At 48.3% G+C, this 15,390-nt stretch overlaps 1 protein-coding gene across 1 annotated transcript in view; it reads left to right on the top strand.

Annotated features, from left to right (window-relative positions):
• The window catches only part of LOC136402965 (centriole and centriolar satellite protein OFD1-like), a 96,896-nt gene extending 82,090 nt beyond the window's left edge, over positions 1–14,806 (top strand). The window contains exons 15-22 of the mRNA XM_066381081.1: positions 2,213–2,773; positions 3,301–3,427; positions 5,358–5,458; positions 6,491–6,580; positions 10,842–11,008; positions 12,932–13,078; positions 13,590–13,690; positions 13,973–14,806. Of these exons, the coding sequence (XP_066237178.1) occupies positions 2,213–2,773; positions 3,301–3,427; positions 5,358–5,458; positions 6,491–6,580; positions 10,842–11,008; positions 12,932–13,078; positions 13,590–13,690; positions 13,973–14,015 (1,337 nt within the window). The 3' untranslated portion in view covers positions 14,016–14,806. The remainder of the gene's footprint in view (positions 1–2,212; positions 2,774–3,300; positions 3,428–5,357; positions 5,459–6,490; positions 6,581–10,841; positions 11,009–12,931; positions 13,079–13,589; positions 13,691–13,972) is intronic.
• Positions 14,807–15,390: the final 584 nt, after the last annotated feature.

The following is a 15,390-nucleotide window of genomic DNA, read 5'->3' as shown; positions in this document are numbered from 1 at the left end:
AGGGACCAGGTTGACCAGTACTGCAAAATTGGGCGGTTTTTATAAAAAGGTTCGCCATCTTGGGCCTAGGCATCTGAATGAGTGGTGCTTCTCTTAGTATGTTTGACACAAAGAAATCTTTCTGTTCTAGTAGGTGGCACTGACTCACAAGATGTTTTAGCTCTTTCCCTTTTCTAGCTTTTCAGATCTCCAAGGGCAATGGTTACCTCCCCTGTGATCCTCTTGCCGTAGTCCCAGGGGACCACCCCACAAGAGAATGGGCTGGGCTTGGGGCTCCAAATCCATGAAACCCCAGCGCTTTCCGCTGCAGCCAGATGCTGCCATCAGTATATCTGCAATGCGTGGGGGAGGGTGGGCTAGGGCAACCTGGCAACCTGGCTGCCATCTTAAGTTTCTTTGCCCTCCCAGTAATGGAGACCTCAGACCTCCACAGATTCCCCGCTGTGCCGTGATCCTGGGACCATTTACAGAATGGGCCCTTTGCTCAGGGAGAAAGTGATTCTATAGCACCCGTTCTCAGGTTTGCAGACAAAGTGCTCCACAGCCTTGCCTCCCGGGCAAAGGGAGGTGAGCTTTGGGAGGTTAGGGAGCAGCTAATCTCCATGGCTTTCTCTGTCTTGAATGCTGACAGCCAGACAGCTGAGGTCACCTCTGTGCTGTGTCCTTGGCGAGGTCTTGGGACTCAGCTGCAGCTCGTACTGACTGACCACTGCTGCAGGGGTGCCCACAAACTTCTTTGCTCCTCGCGGCTGAAGGTCGTGTCAGCCACAGCCCGAATGTTCCCTCTTTGGGCCGAGTCCTGCCGTGCGTTCCCAGTTGGAGGGCTGTGACTGTGGCTCAGCTGAGCATTTCTGTCCCTGCTTCCCCAGTTTGCTCTCACTTGCCCACCTTCAGGTCTCTCAATGCACAGGTCTCGGGTGTGTTTGTGCATTCAGCCGGGACTCTTTGTGGAAGTACAGCTTTCCAAGTTGCTGTAGCTTTAAGCGGAGAGACCAGGGGTATCTCTCCTGCTGTGATTCCTTTGATGTCAGTCTCTCTTACTTTCATCATATTTCTTTGCTCATTTCTGTGCTTTCCTATTCCTTATTTTCTCTCAACAATTCCGTTTGCCAAACTGTCCACAGCTGAAATCAGTGATCTCGAATCATGAAAAACAGTTTGAGGATGAAGTCCTTTCAAACACACGCATTGTCCTGGAGGCACTGCGGGAAAGTAGTGGCCACACATACTGGCTTTGTGCTCGGAAGTCCCAGTGTCTGTACGCCTTGCTACCTGTGGGACCCGGCCTCAGCCTCCTGTCTGTAAGAAGGGAGGAGTGAGTTCTTAGCCCACAGCGTTGTGACTGCAGATCCTCATTCCCTTATCTGAAACTTGGACCCTACAGTGATTTTGTCTCAGCTCTGGGATTTCTAGGGAAGGGGAAGCATCCTCAAATGAAACATGTTTGCAGTCAAATGTATGAATATCCATGCTGGGTAGAATAAATAAAGATTATGAACGAGTTTGCATCAGTTTGGGTAAAATTTATCAAACAAATGGGTTTAGGTACAGTTAGGCTATGTGAGCAAATAAATTATGAATAAATTTTCAGTTCTCAGAGCTTTTTGGATTTCAAGAATGTGTATTATGGATTGTGAAATAATATCATATATTAAAAAAGAAGGCTAGCCCTGGCCGGTTGGCCCAGCGTGTGGAAGTCCTGGGTTTGATTCCCAGTCAGGGCACACAGGAGAAGCGCCCATCTGCTTCTCCACCACCCCTCCTCCTGTCTCTCTCTCTCACTTCCCCTCCTCCAGCTATGGCTCAAATGGTTTAAGCAAAGTTGGCCGTGGGTGCTGTGGATGACTCCATGGCCTCGCCTTGGCCTCGCCTCAGGTACTAGAATAGCTCAGTTGCTGAGCAACGGAGCAGCAGCCCCAGATGGGTAGAGCAACGCCCAGTAGGGTGCTTGCCAGGTGGATCCCAGTTGGGACTCATGCGGGAGTCTGTCTCTCTGCCTTTCTTCCTCTCACTTAAAAAAGGCCTATGAAGCTGCAGCTGGTATATAAAAACTCTCAGTAAATGCTAGTAATTGTTAGCATTACCACGACTTCAGAAATTGTTTAATGTGCATGTTTGTTCGTATTATAATCTTTCATTTTTCAAAAAAACTCTCAAGCATATTTGAATTTTACTCTCTGCTCCTGTGTGACATTATCTCTGTAACCCACAGCCCTTGAGAAGGAAGTGTCCTGCAATCTGAAGCAGCCTCTCCGTCTTCCTGCCAGTGAATTCTTGTCTGCCAGCAGTGAGATAATGGGGGGTTTCTTGAGAAATCCTCTCAAACAGGAACAGCTGATGGCACACGTAGTTACACCAGAGATCACTAGTTACCCAAACGCCAGCACAGATAGTAGCTCCCCCGACTCCGAACTTGAGTTTGTAGCCAACACCAAGGCGAAAATGAAGGTGCTCGAGCAGGAGGCCGAAACCTTAGAGAAAGTTTTTCAGGACTACTGTCAAAGAGTTAGTCAGTGCCCCTCCGCCAGAAGCCCACTACCATCCAGCAGCCCCCCACCCCCGCACGGGCAGGGGACCCGCAAGAGCATCTCTTCAGGCTCCTCGGAAAGATGTATATCTGCAGAGGCAAGAGCTGCGCCCTGGCAGCCTCTGGAGAGGAGCACATGGGCGGGCAGCGCGGCCTGCCAGCTGCACAGAGGCCCGGGCAGGCGCCTAATCTCCACGCCCCTTGAGAAAGCTACACGGAGCCTTGATGCTGCGATGCATCTGGAAGGTAAGCTTCAGCACAAAGGATTGCGGGATGCTCTGGACTTGGGTGGTCTCGGTGGACCCTTAGCTGAATGAAAGCGAGCCCTGGACGGAAGGAAGCGGCGGAGAGCGCATGCTCAGCTCAGCCCGGGAAGTCTCTAGCCTGAGCAGTGTGTCCTCCCTGCACCTGTGGTGGCCTGCTTACAGCAGCGTCTCTGTCTCCCGTATGGCCCAGGGTTGGGGGGGAGGCAATGGGACAGAGTGGCAAGTTCCAAAACACTTTCTTGGCATGCAGAGGTGCTCAGAGGATGGCAGTCGGTGGCTTTTCCTTTCCTGCCGATTAGTTTTACACATTTTATTGTAATCACTGCAGTTTCATTTAGGTGCTTGAATTATTAATGCTGTGTGTCATTTATATATCCTACTCAGCTGTTTGCAAGGATAATAGAATTTCTTTTCAAACTATTAATAATAGAATTCCTTAGAAACCTTGTTACTTTTTTTCTCCATGTAATGTGTACTATTCTTGCCCTGATTTCTTCTTCCCCTTAGGTCTGGGCCGATCCCACGTTGCTGCCCCCAGTCCTGGCCCTGAGAGGATGCTCCAGCCTTCACCTGCTGTGTCTAGACACCGCCTTTCCAACCCTTCACTCCGCAGCCCTCTGGAGCAGAAGGCTGGGTAAGTCCTGTGTTCTGGTTGGCCTCAGTCAAGTCTGGTTCACTGCATAAGGTCTTAGCCTTGACGTGTTTAGTTTTTTAAGGTGATACTCAAGACCACAAGGCTGCATAGAATTTTCAGTCAGATTGTAAGGTGCTGTGTGATCTTTGAGAATTACCTGGGGAAAAAAATTCCCTTTAGCACATAAGCGATTTTTCCTTGTTTACTAAACCTGATGTATAGAATACGCACTATGGTATCAATAAGCATCATCATAGTGCCATGAAGAGACACAGTGAATAAAGATAAAAAAGCAGTATTCAAAATCTGAAAGAAAATTGAGTTTATTTTTAAACTTGAAATAGTTTCACACATCTTTTTTTTTTTTTTTTGTATTTTTCTGAAGCTGGAAACGGGGGGAGACAGTCAGACAGACTCCCGCATGCGCCCGACCGGAATCCACCCGGCACGCCCACCAGGGGTGATGCTCTGCCCACCAGGGGGCGATGCTCTGCCCATCCGGGGCATCATTCTGCCGCGACCAGAGCCACTCTAGCGCCTGGGGCAGAGGCCAAGGAGCCATCCCCAGCGCCCGGGCCATCTTTGCTCCAATGGAGCCTTGGCTGCGGGAGGGGAAGAGAGAGACAGAGAGGAAGGGGGGGGTGGAGAAGCAAATGGGCGCTTCTCCTATGTGCCCTGGCCGGGAATCGAACCCGGGTCCCCCGCACGCCAGGCTGACGCTCTACCGCTGAGCCAACCGGCCAGAGGTTCACACATCTTTAGAAAATTATTTTAATAATGTTTTGGCAGCCTGACCAGGCAATGGCACAGTGAATAGAGCATCAGACCGGGATACAGAGGAACCAGCTACAAAATGCCGAGGTCGCTGGCTTGAGCATGGGCTCATCCGCCTTGAGCGCAGGCTCACCAGCTTGTGTGCAGGGTCATAGACATGACCCCATGGTCGCTGGCTTGAGCCCATAGGTCGCTGGCTTGAGCAGGGGTCACTCGCTCTGCTGGAGCCCTGCGGTCAAGGCACATATAAGAAAGCAATCAGTGAATAAGGTGCCGCAACGAAGAATTGATGCTTCTCATCTCTCTCCCTTCCTGTCTGTCCCTATCTGTCCCTCTCTCTCTCTCTGACTCTCTCTGTCAAAAATAAACAAACAAATAAATAAAATAAAAATATTTCAGCAAACAAAACTCGAGTTGGTCTATTGAAAGAGATTCTGAAGCGGTAGTGGGTTGGTTGCAGGGTCTGATTGCTGCAGCAGGGTGGAGTAGATGGACTTAGAAGCTTGGCGGTGGTCCACCCATGTTGGGATTCAAGTCACAGGTGGTATTCCTTCCTGTGCTTGATCGTTAAGGTGGGAGACGATGAATTCTTAGCTCCGGGCTCCACGTTGGACTTCTGTTTGCATTCAGTCTTACTGTACAGAGTGGAAGCTGCCACATGTGCCTACCATGGTCCTAGTGCATGCAGTGTCCATGTATATTTTTATGTCGCTCACTTTTGTGATAAAGCCAAGAGGAGAGATGGGACAGCACACGGTGAGTTAGGGCACCTTGATCCACATGGGCTTGTAGTATTGCATGCATTATTTCTGACTTGTACTCACTGTGTCCAGAATTTGCGTTTTTCAAAAATGTTTGTGGTTCTTGGTAAAATAAACAGCACTGAGAGTGTAATATTATTCTGTGTTAACAGTGGTAGCACCCTGCTTCACAGTGTACGGTGGTTCTAAGGAGGCCCTGAGCTAATGGCTTAATTGCTTAGAATGCTGCCCGGTGCACAGAGAGTGCCCAGTGCTGTGTGGCCCTTATTCTCAGTGAGCACAGTTCATTTTCTAAAGGGTTTTTCTCAAGTCACAAGATGCTTTTCATCGTTGCGTGCTCTTGGTTTTTGTGTTATTACAGCTTCACACTCATGAACTTTATTCTTCCCACCCAGTCTTTATCAGAGAGAAACTGAACTTCAGGACAGAAATGAAGTTCCAAGTCCAGATAAGCTATCTTTTAAGAATAATGAGGAGTTTGGATCATCTTTTGGATGTAAGTTCAAATGTAATTACCTGTACTGGTTTTTATAAGTTGAAAATGTAGAAAACTTAGCTTTGATGAGAAATATCGATTGTTATAAAAATCAAACAGTTACAAATTAGGACATTTTTTATATTACAAAGGTAATATAAAAAATATTGTTTTTTATATTACAAAGATTTTCAGGGGTACGTTTGAGTTCAATTTTAAAAAAATTTTAGGATAACCAATAATTTCTAAGTTGGAGTTAAACCCACAAGTGAACCCTTAATTTACCAAGTTTGGGATGGCCTAAGATTTAAAATATGTTTTATTTAAAAATAAGATTTTTAAACTTTTTTCCCTATTTTTATGGAATATGAAGATGCTAAGATGCTAAGTTATTTTCTTTAAATTGTGCAGATTCTGTCGGGAGCCTCGGGTTTAGAAAACCCATTCTCAGTGAAAGCTTGGAGGTGAATATGTTAGCTTCACTGTCAGACTGGGGGCCGGCTCTGGCCACCGGTCTGCCTTAGACTGTTCCCTGGGCGCCGGCTGCTTAAGTGTGAAATGGAATGTAAATCAGTCCGCTCAGGTTCCTTCCAGCTTGGGAAATCTTTATACTTGTGTATAACGTGTCGTTCTGCCTTTCGGCTTCATTGCCAAGTTGCAAAGTATATTTGGAACAGTTAAATGTCAGGGCTTAGTAAAATTTTCAAATTCTTTGCAACTGACTTGAACAACTTTGTTAACTCATTGCTATTTAAATGGAGTTCAAGTGATTATCAGCAAGCCAGGTGAATTCTTCTGTCACTTTCCTGTTGCGTCATGAATCTGATTTGGAAACAAATCTAATTCTTCAAAATTGACGAACACTTTGAGAAGTGAGAACATTGGCAACTGGTTCTGCTGAAAATGCCTTAGAATGAGTTCATAAGGCAAGGCCTGGCCTGGTTGCTTAGGCTGGCACTTCTGTGCTCTGTGATGAGTTACCCCCACGCTGCACCGCATTCTCTTGCTGCTGTTGTTCAGGACTTATGGGACCCTTGTCTGTACCTCATGTAGATTCAGGGGACATGCCAAAGCAGTTCGCAGTGGATGGCCTCCATCCTGCTGGCAACTCGCCTCGCCTGGGTGCTGCTGCTCCCTCCCCAAGTAAGTTTCCTTAACTAACAGGTGGCATGAGTGCATACTGATCGTGGCTCCGCCCTGTATTACATTATTTCATGTATGTTGGAGGACCTTCTGTAAGCGTAAATGATTCAAGCGTCAGGATTGGGGTATTACCAGTGCTAATGACATTTCTGAAGTAACTCCCGACTTGAATATGTAAAGACAGTGCCGAGGAGAAAACTGTGAAGAAAGTCTTCTCATTTAGTCTTCTTGGGCCAGTGGCTTTTAATATTTTTTCTTTACTTGTCCACAGTCTAACAGAGCAGTTACTTTTTTGCTTAAGAACATCTGCAAAGCCTGACCTGTGGTGGCGCAGTGGATAAAGCGTCGACCTGGAAATGCTGAGGTTGCCGGTTCGAAACCCTGGGCTTGCCTGGTCAAGGCACATATGGGAGTTGATGCTTCCAGCTCCTCCCCCCCTTCTCTCTCTCTCCTCTCTCTCTCTGTCTCTGTCTCTCCCTCTCCTCTCTAAAATGAATAAATAAATAAAAATTTAAAAAAAAAGAAGAAAAGAACTTCTGCAAAAACAGTTCTATCTTGGGAAGTCATAGTGTAAAATTCAAACAATGGTAAGTACCCGTATACACTGTACATCTACAATGTGATTGTAGTTTATATATTTTTTAAATTTTTTATTGCTTTTTTTATAGAGGAAGAGAGAGAGAAACATTGATTTGTAATTGCACTTATTTATGCACTCGTTGGTTGGTTCTTTATTTTTATTTTTATTTTATTTTATTTTTTGTATTTTTCTGAAGCTAGAAACGGGGAGAGACAGACTCCCGCATGCGCCTGACCGGGATCCACCCGGCACACCCACCAGGGGGCGACGCTCTGCCCTCCAGGGGGCGATGTTCTGCCCCTCCGGGGCGTCGCTCTATTGTGACCAGAGCCACTCTAGCGCCTGGGGCAGAGGCCAAGGAGCCATCCCCAGCGCCTGGGCCATCTTTGCTCCAATGGAGCCTTGGCTGCGGGAGGGGAAGAGAGAGACCGAGAAGAAGGAGAGGGGGAGGGGTGGAGAAGCAGATGGGCGCTTCTCCTGTGTGCCCTGGCCGGGAATCGAACCCGGGACTTCTGCACACCAGGCCGACGCTCTACCACTGAGCCAACCGGCCAGGGCCCGTTGGTTGGTTCTTGAATGTGCCCTGTCACAAGATGAAACTTGAACCCTTGGTGTGCCGGACGATGCTCCCGCCCACTGAGCCATTGGGCAGGGTGGTTGGTATCTGTTTCTGTCCCTTTGCTTCATTACGTCTTTCTTAGAAATGAGGACAGAAACAGCTTTGCGTTTCCATTATTGCAAAGCTGGTGAGACTGGAGGGAAACTGGCCATCAGACTGGTCTGGCCCACTTCCTCTTTCCTCGTCTCTGCTCCATATTACGCACTGCCCTCACCAGCGGGGCTGGGCCGGGAGGAAAGCTGTAGGGGAGACAAGAGCCTCGTTCCCACCAGGTCCTTCGCTCCTTGAAACAGAGTTTAAGCCTCGAACTAGAAATTGCTCAAGTCAAGCTGTTGTTTTCTCAGTGTTTGGGCAGCCCTGTCATCCCCCAAATCCCGCGTAGGCAAAGCCTCTTGTAAGTAGTTTCTTGGTTTAAGTCAGCATGCTCAGGAATATGAGGAATTACTGAAAGAAGCAGGAGACTTTGAACGGGTTGTTGTTGCTGATTTAGAGTAAATCCTCCTGGACAGCACTCGTTCCGTGAGACGTGCTGAGGAACCTTTGCTGTGCTGGCGCTGTGCTGGGAGCCGGGCAAACAGCAGGGAGCCAGCCCAAGTCCTGGCTTCACGGGGCTTCTGTGGGCAATTCCGAGAGTCAGCAGCAGTCCTTGAGGGCCTCTGATGGGATAGGTACCGAGTAGGGCTGCTGGCCACCCAGAAGTGGTGTGCTGGCAGCTGTGTGGCACAGACCTGGGTGAATAGGGAATAAAAATAATGTAACAGGATAAGGGAAACAGACTTAGATAGGTCTTCTACCACTGAGATGTAATGGGCATTATAATGGCTTTTAAATTTATTATTAAGTAAGTGGTCACACTTTGATCATTGAAATACTCTCTTATAGTCGTCATTTCCTCTCCTTGTCTGGGTACAAAGGGAGATGGGAGAGGCCGAAACTTGGTATTTGAGGTGCCCAGGAGAAACACTGCTTTTCTTTGCTCTGACAGCAAAGTGCAGGCATGTGCTGCCTGACAGCAGGGATGCATTCAGAGAAGTGTGGGTTTCGACGACTCGTCAAAGTGTGACCGTCATAACATAACCTAGACGGTGCAGCCTGCTGCACACCCAGGCCGTGTGGTAGCCCATTGCTCCTCGGCTACGAGCCTGCACAGCATGTTACTGTACAAAACATGACATTGAATCAGTGGTTCTCAACCTTTCTAATGCCGTGACCCCGCAATACAGTTCCTCATGTTGCAGTGACCCCAAACCAAAAAATAATTTTGGTGGCTACTTCATAACTGTAATTTTGCTACAGTTATGATTCGGAATGTATTCTCATTGCTTTAGGCGACCCCTGTGTTTTGGTCGTTCGACACCCGCCGGGGTCACGACCCACAGGTTGAGAACCGCTGCATTAAATCAAACAAGAGAAAAGGATGCCATCAAAGGCATGGTCAAGACGAGGTGTGTGAGGTAGGGTTTTGTGAGAGAGGTGAGAGAAGGGGGTGTGTCCGGCCAGTGAGAGAGTGAAAATAGAGGCCCAAGCAGGGGAAGTCCAGCTGTGCTCGAGCAGCAGGGCATCTGCCTCTAGTCCAGCTGTGCTCAGGGAGCAGGGCGTCTGCCTCTAGTCCAGCTGTGCTCAGGGAGCAGGGCATCTGCCATTAGTCCAGCTGTGCTCAGGGAGTAGGGCGTCTGCCTCTAGTCCAGTTGTGCTCAGGGAGCAGGGCATCTGCCATTAGTCCAGCTGTGCTCAGGGAGTAGGGTGTCTGCCTCTAGTCCAGCTGTGATCAGGGAGCAGGGCGTCTGCCGCTAGTCCAGCTGTGCTCAGGGAGCAGGTAGCCTGCCGCTAGTCCAGCTGTGCTCAGGGAGCAGGTAGACTGCCGCTAGTCCAGCTGTGCTCAGGGAGCAGGCAGCCTGCCGCTACTCCAGCTGTGTTCAGGGAGCAGGCAGCCTGCCGCTACTCCAGCTGTGCTCAGGGAGCAGGGTGTCTGCCGCTGGTTCAGCTGTGCTCAGGGAGCAGGGTGTCTGCCGCTAGTCCAGCTGTGCTCAGGCAGCAGGGCGTCCGCCGCTAGTCCAGATGCAAAAGGAAGTGATACTCCAGGTAAGTAAGATACTCCAGAAAGAAGAAGGCAGATGTCAGCTTCTAGAGTGCCGTGGGTGTGGACTCTGCAGAGCAGAGGCAGCAGCCCCCGATGCAGGTCTCGGAGAGGAGGAGGGGAGCGCTGTGGTGAGGCTCGGTTGCTGGAATGCAGGGACCGTGCTGTCAGGGACAACATGGACTAGGTTATTTCAGCCGTCCAGGTAAACGGTGATACGGACTCAGATTGCAGCAGGGGCGGCGTTAGCACCTGTGCGCCCAGGTGGCCTAGTGACCGTAGTGTAGAAAGAGCACAAGTAGAGGCACAGGAGTGATCACTTCAGGTATGAAGCTGGTGTTCTAGGGCTTCCATGTGTCGCTGGCAGGAAACCCATCAGAAACATGCGGTGAGGCTAGGAGAGAGATCAGGACTACAGGAAAAGACGTGGGCGTCATCAGGACAGAGGCTGTAGCTGAGCCCAGCTGGGACCAGCCTGGAGGAAGTGGGGAATGATGGCGAGCTGGCTGGGGGCCGTTGGCGTACGGGCTGCTTTTATACCATTCTCAGCAGCAGAGGCTCAGGCGCCTTTGTGGGGTCACCAGAAGAGTTCTAAAAGGGCTGCGGCAGTAAATAGGGACTGACAGTTTGGTCAGAACCCTAAGGTCGTGGAGGGGTTATAACCAACCAACTGTAGAGGTAGAAATGCAGGGCTTGGGAAGGATGAAGGAGGGAGCAGGTGGTGAAGAAGAGGAGAAAGTGTGCTGTGGAGGGGAGGACCATTGAAGGTGTCCATGGGGAGGTGACCTGTGTGCATCTCAGTGGAGTAAAGGGGTTGCGTGCTGTGAGGGGTGCTGGCGGCTGGGGGACCGTGAACATGGACCAGCAGGCCACAGCCGGCTAAGCACGAGCGTCTCTCTGCATCCCCCAGGCCCCCTGGGAAGCAGCACTGCGTGTGTTTGAAAAACTGATGCTGGAAGCTGCTCTTTATTTTCTGCCTCTTTAGGTGTAGATCATAAGCGAATCAGAGAAGAGACTGACGATGACAAGAGTGAAGAAGAAAAAATGTGGAGGCTGCCAGAAATAGAAAAACGGAGAGAAGAGAGAAGGCAGAGTGAACAAGAACCTCTAAAAAGGGAACAGAGAGAACTAGAAAAGTGGGATCAAGAGAGGGTAATCAGGCCCTCGACGGTAGGCTCAGTGTGAGAGCGTCGGCCTGGTGTGCAGAAGTCCCGGGTTCGATTCCCGGCCAAGACACACAGGAGAAGCGTGTGTGCCACCCCTCCCCCTCTCCTTCCTCCCTGTCGCTCTCTTCACCTCCGCAGACAGGGCTCCATTGGAGTGAAGTTGGCCCGGGCGCTGAAGATGGCTCCATGGCCTCTGCCTCAGGCGCTGGAGTGGCTCTGGTAGAAACAGAGCGACGCCCCGGATGGGCAGAGCATCGCCCCCTGGTGGGCAGAGCATCGCCCCCTGGTGGGCAGAGCGTTGCCCCCTGGTGGGCGTGCTGGGTGGATCCCGGTCGAGCGCAGGCGGGAGTCTGTCTGACTGTCTCCCTGTTTCCAGCTTCATAAAAATACGAAAAAAAAAAAAAAAAAGAGAGGGTAATCACTGTAGATATAGTGAATTCCCAATGCTAGTCTCTGCATGGTCCACCTCAGTAAGTACCTTACTCTCAGGAAGATGAGTCTCCAGTGTGTCCCAGAGTCAGAGCGGGATCAAGAGAGGGTAATCATTGAAGATGTAGCTGAATTCCCCATGCTAGCCTCTGCATGGTCCACCCTCAGTAAGTACCTTACTCTCAGTGAGATGAGTCCCCAGTGTGTCCCAGAGTCAGAGCGGGATCAAGAGAGGGTAATCATTGTAGATATAGAGAATTCCCCGTGCTAGCCTCTGCATGGTCCACCCTCAGTAAGTACCTTACTCTCAGGGAAATGAGTCCCCAGTGAGTCCCAGATTCAGAGCGGGATCAAGAGAGGGTAATCATTGTAGATATAGAGAATTCCCCATGCTAGCCTCTGCATGGTCCACCCTCAGTAAGTACCTTACTCTCAGGGAAGTGAGTCCCCAGTGAGTCCCAGAGTCAGACTGCATTCAAGAGAGGGTAATCATTGTAGATGTAATGAATTTCCCGTGCTAGCCTCTGCATGGTGAACCCTCAGTAAGTACCTTAATCTCAGAAAGGTGAGTCCACAGAGTGTCCCAGAGTCAGAGCGGGATCAAGAGAGGGTAATCATTGTAGATGTAGTGAATTCCCCGTGCTAGCCTCCGCATGGTCCACCCTCAGTAAGTACCTTACTCTCAGGGAAGTGAGTCTCCAGTGTGTCCCAGAGTCAGAGCGGGATCAAGAGAGGGTAATCATTGTAGGTGTAGCTGAATTTTCCATGCTAGCCTCTGCATGGTCCACCCTCAGTCAGTACCTTACTCTCAGGGAGGTGAGTCCCCTGAGTGTCCCAGTATCCAAGCAGCAGGTAACTTAAATGCCTGCCGTAGGCTTCCTGAGCCTCTCCTTTGCTTAAGCACGCTGTGAGGGGCTGCGCACACACCCCAGGACTCGGCAGAGGGGAGCTTCTGCAAGCCTGTGCGCGCATTCTCACCGGGTCCTGAAAACACCCTCGTTAAGGAGGTGGACTATGCTTTGCTATAGGGCCCCCCTTAGTAAATAGGGTTTACACGTCAGCCAGCAGGGACCAGAGGAACCCGGGAGGTGACTGCCAGTGCATGGTGGCTTCCTCAGGCTTCCTTGCCCCCACCTGCCTGATTCTCTTTGGCCGTCTATGTCCTGATTCTGTCCCAGACAAATGGATGACGCTGGCCACTGCACATTCCTGCTGAATCTTACATAAATTAGTCTTCCATATGAATGTTCCTTCGGCTCCTGGTTGATTTGGTGTAATGCACAGGACACAAATTAATCCCTTTACACATTGAGATGACACGTATATGTCCCCCTTTGATGGTAGCATGACTTCAGTGAAAAAGAAAAGGAAATCATTTTCCGGCATGCAGATTTCACTTAAAGGATTAAAGTTATATTACTGTGCGTTTTTAAACTGTATTTGTCTATTTCCTGTTTGGTGACCATGTGTTTCACAGCAGATGAGTGAAGAGTCATTGAAGATTAAACTGGAGAAGAAATTAGAAATGAGTGTTCAAGAAATAAAAGACGAATCTGTTTGTGGTGAAAGTCCTTTGGAGAACTACATGAAAATCATCCAGGAGGGCCGAGAGCAGAAGACAGATCAGGTGCTACGCTGTGGATGGCGGTCTGGGGCCACGGGGGCTTCTGTGGTTTGTTACAGCGCCTTGGGACGCGAGTCTGCCTTCTCCACTGGAGACAGAAAGGTTAACGCAGAGGAAATCCAGACTTCAAGTGGAGCCTCGAATCTTTGAAATACATTACACCCTTGACAATTTTTTTTTTCACATTTTCTTGGGTAAAAAATTGAACAGATTTTTATTTGTTGAAGTTTATAAAGGTTGAGATGTCTCATTATTTTCAGAACAGGAATGAAATATAATGAAAATTGTGACAATGAGTGCATTGGTGCTAAGACACTAATACATTATAGAAGTCTGAAATACTGTGGGTATTGAGAACACGTGCTAGGTAGTTGACAGGCTTGCTAAATTTCATGTTTAAATAGCACCTCTTCTCTTGAACTCAAATGATATGTATATTTCAAAGGTTCTTAGAGAAAGCAAAGTGCTTAATAAAATTAATACATATCTGATTTGAAAATAATTCTTTTCCCAGAATTCTGTACCAGAATTACCAGCTCTGGTACAGAGCTCAATAAACATTGTCAAAGAAGATTCAGAAGTGGACACACTGCCATCTAGTGACAAGGACGAAAGGTATAAACGATACATTGTGTTTTTATGCACACTATTATATTGCTGGGTTTGTTGGCCAAGGGAAACTTTCAGAAGTTGGAGTAAGACATTATTGAATTAATCAAAATTACTGAATCCAAAACAGAGCTGTTGCATTGTTAAGTTGTGGTGTTGCTACTGATAAAAACTGTTAAGTGAGGGCAGACACCCCACAGGGAAGGAATGAGAACGTTATAAAGGTCCCCAAATAAACTGGAAAAGAATTTAACAAAATTTTTAAATGTTTGTCTTTCCCTAATTTACTTTCAGTGGCTTTTCTCATGAAGAACCAGATGACGCTTGGTAAGCACGTGTGCTGCCCTGCTTCTTCCTCGTATAACACAATGGAAGGCCTGTGAAGTGTGACCAGCTGCTCGGGCGGAGCAAGGCTTTCCTTCCGGTGAACTGCGTAGAATGTACTGCCAGGCTCTTGTCCGGTGTTTGGCCTGGCTTCTGATATCCAGGTGACAGACCTGGAGAAGCGTGCCTCAGGCCAGACTTTTGAGCTGATTTTCAGTCCTAGCTCAAAAGAATCTGTCCCAAAATTCCCCCTTTGCCCTCCGAAGAAGAAAGAGGTTTCCCTGGAGGACATTCAGAGAAGTTAGAAGCTTCAGAAGAAAGATGCAAGACCCATGAAGCTGAGAGGTCTTGAAGCAGCTCGCTGAGAAAGGAAAGCACAAGAAAGGTGCTTCAGAAAGCAGTAGAGGACAACTGCAGTAAGATGGCGGAAGAGAAACTGACCCACAAGATGGAAGCCAACAGGGAGCACCGAGGGGCACAAAGGGCTGCCACACTGGAGCGCTTGCGAGACAAGGACAAGCACATCGGAGAAGTGCGGAAGAACAGAGTCCCGAGATCCTGCCCATGATCAGTTTCTTCTGAGGACTTCCCCCTCCCCTTCCTAATTACCCCAAGACTGTCCTGGCCAGTGTCATTTTTGCCCTCCCGACAATTATTCTAAAAGCTGATGTGGGGCCACAGGTAGATGTAGCCTGTATGGTAGTGTTTTAGGGGGTAAGGGGAGAAGAGAAACTGAAGTGTTTTACTTTTTTTCTAGTGTTGAAGGCTTTGTAATGTAGCTGTTTTTCTTGTATCCTTTCTCCAGTCACCTGTGTACTGGGTCTGTAGAAACATTTGTGAGGAGTCTGTAGTGGCTTTCAGGTTGTGAGATGCTATCTGTTCACATTTCAGTCCCAATTCTGTCCTGATAGGCCTGCGACTTTTCTGTAATAAGATAGTATTCTCAATAAAAATTGTTTATGGAATCCAGTGTGGTTTTCTTTTCATAGTTTTACTTGGTCTAAACCGAAAGGAATCTAGCCAAGTGACACCTTTTCAGAATTTCACATTCTTAGGCCTTTCTTTACACTAGAATGAGCTATGTGTTTTTTCTTTTTTGTGTTAGGTTATATTTCTTTGAAAACTTATCTTATTGGTCAAATTCCAGTTCAGCATTTTGGAAGTTTCAAGCTGGTGAGTCCCCGCTCAAACCAAGGAGCCTGCACTTAAGCCAGGGTTTCAAATCAGAAAAAAAAAATTTTTATTTTGTACCTAACAATTGAGTAATTTGACAAAGATGACTGTCAGATAAAAATACTACATTTATGCTATGTTAACTTAATACCTAGTAATTCTTCATTTCTGTGTGTGTGGAATTAATTTCCAGACTATATTGTCTTGCT

Source organism: Saccopteryx leptura, chromosome 4, assembly GCF_036850995.1.
Source record: "Saccopteryx leptura isolate mSacLep1 chromosome 4, mSacLep1_pri_phased_curated, whole genome shotgun sequence".
Classification (NCBI taxonomy): Eukaryota; Metazoa; Chordata; class Mammalia; order Chiroptera; family Emballonuridae; genus Saccopteryx; species Saccopteryx leptura.
This window is presented reverse-complemented; position numbering and strand designations above follow the sequence as displayed.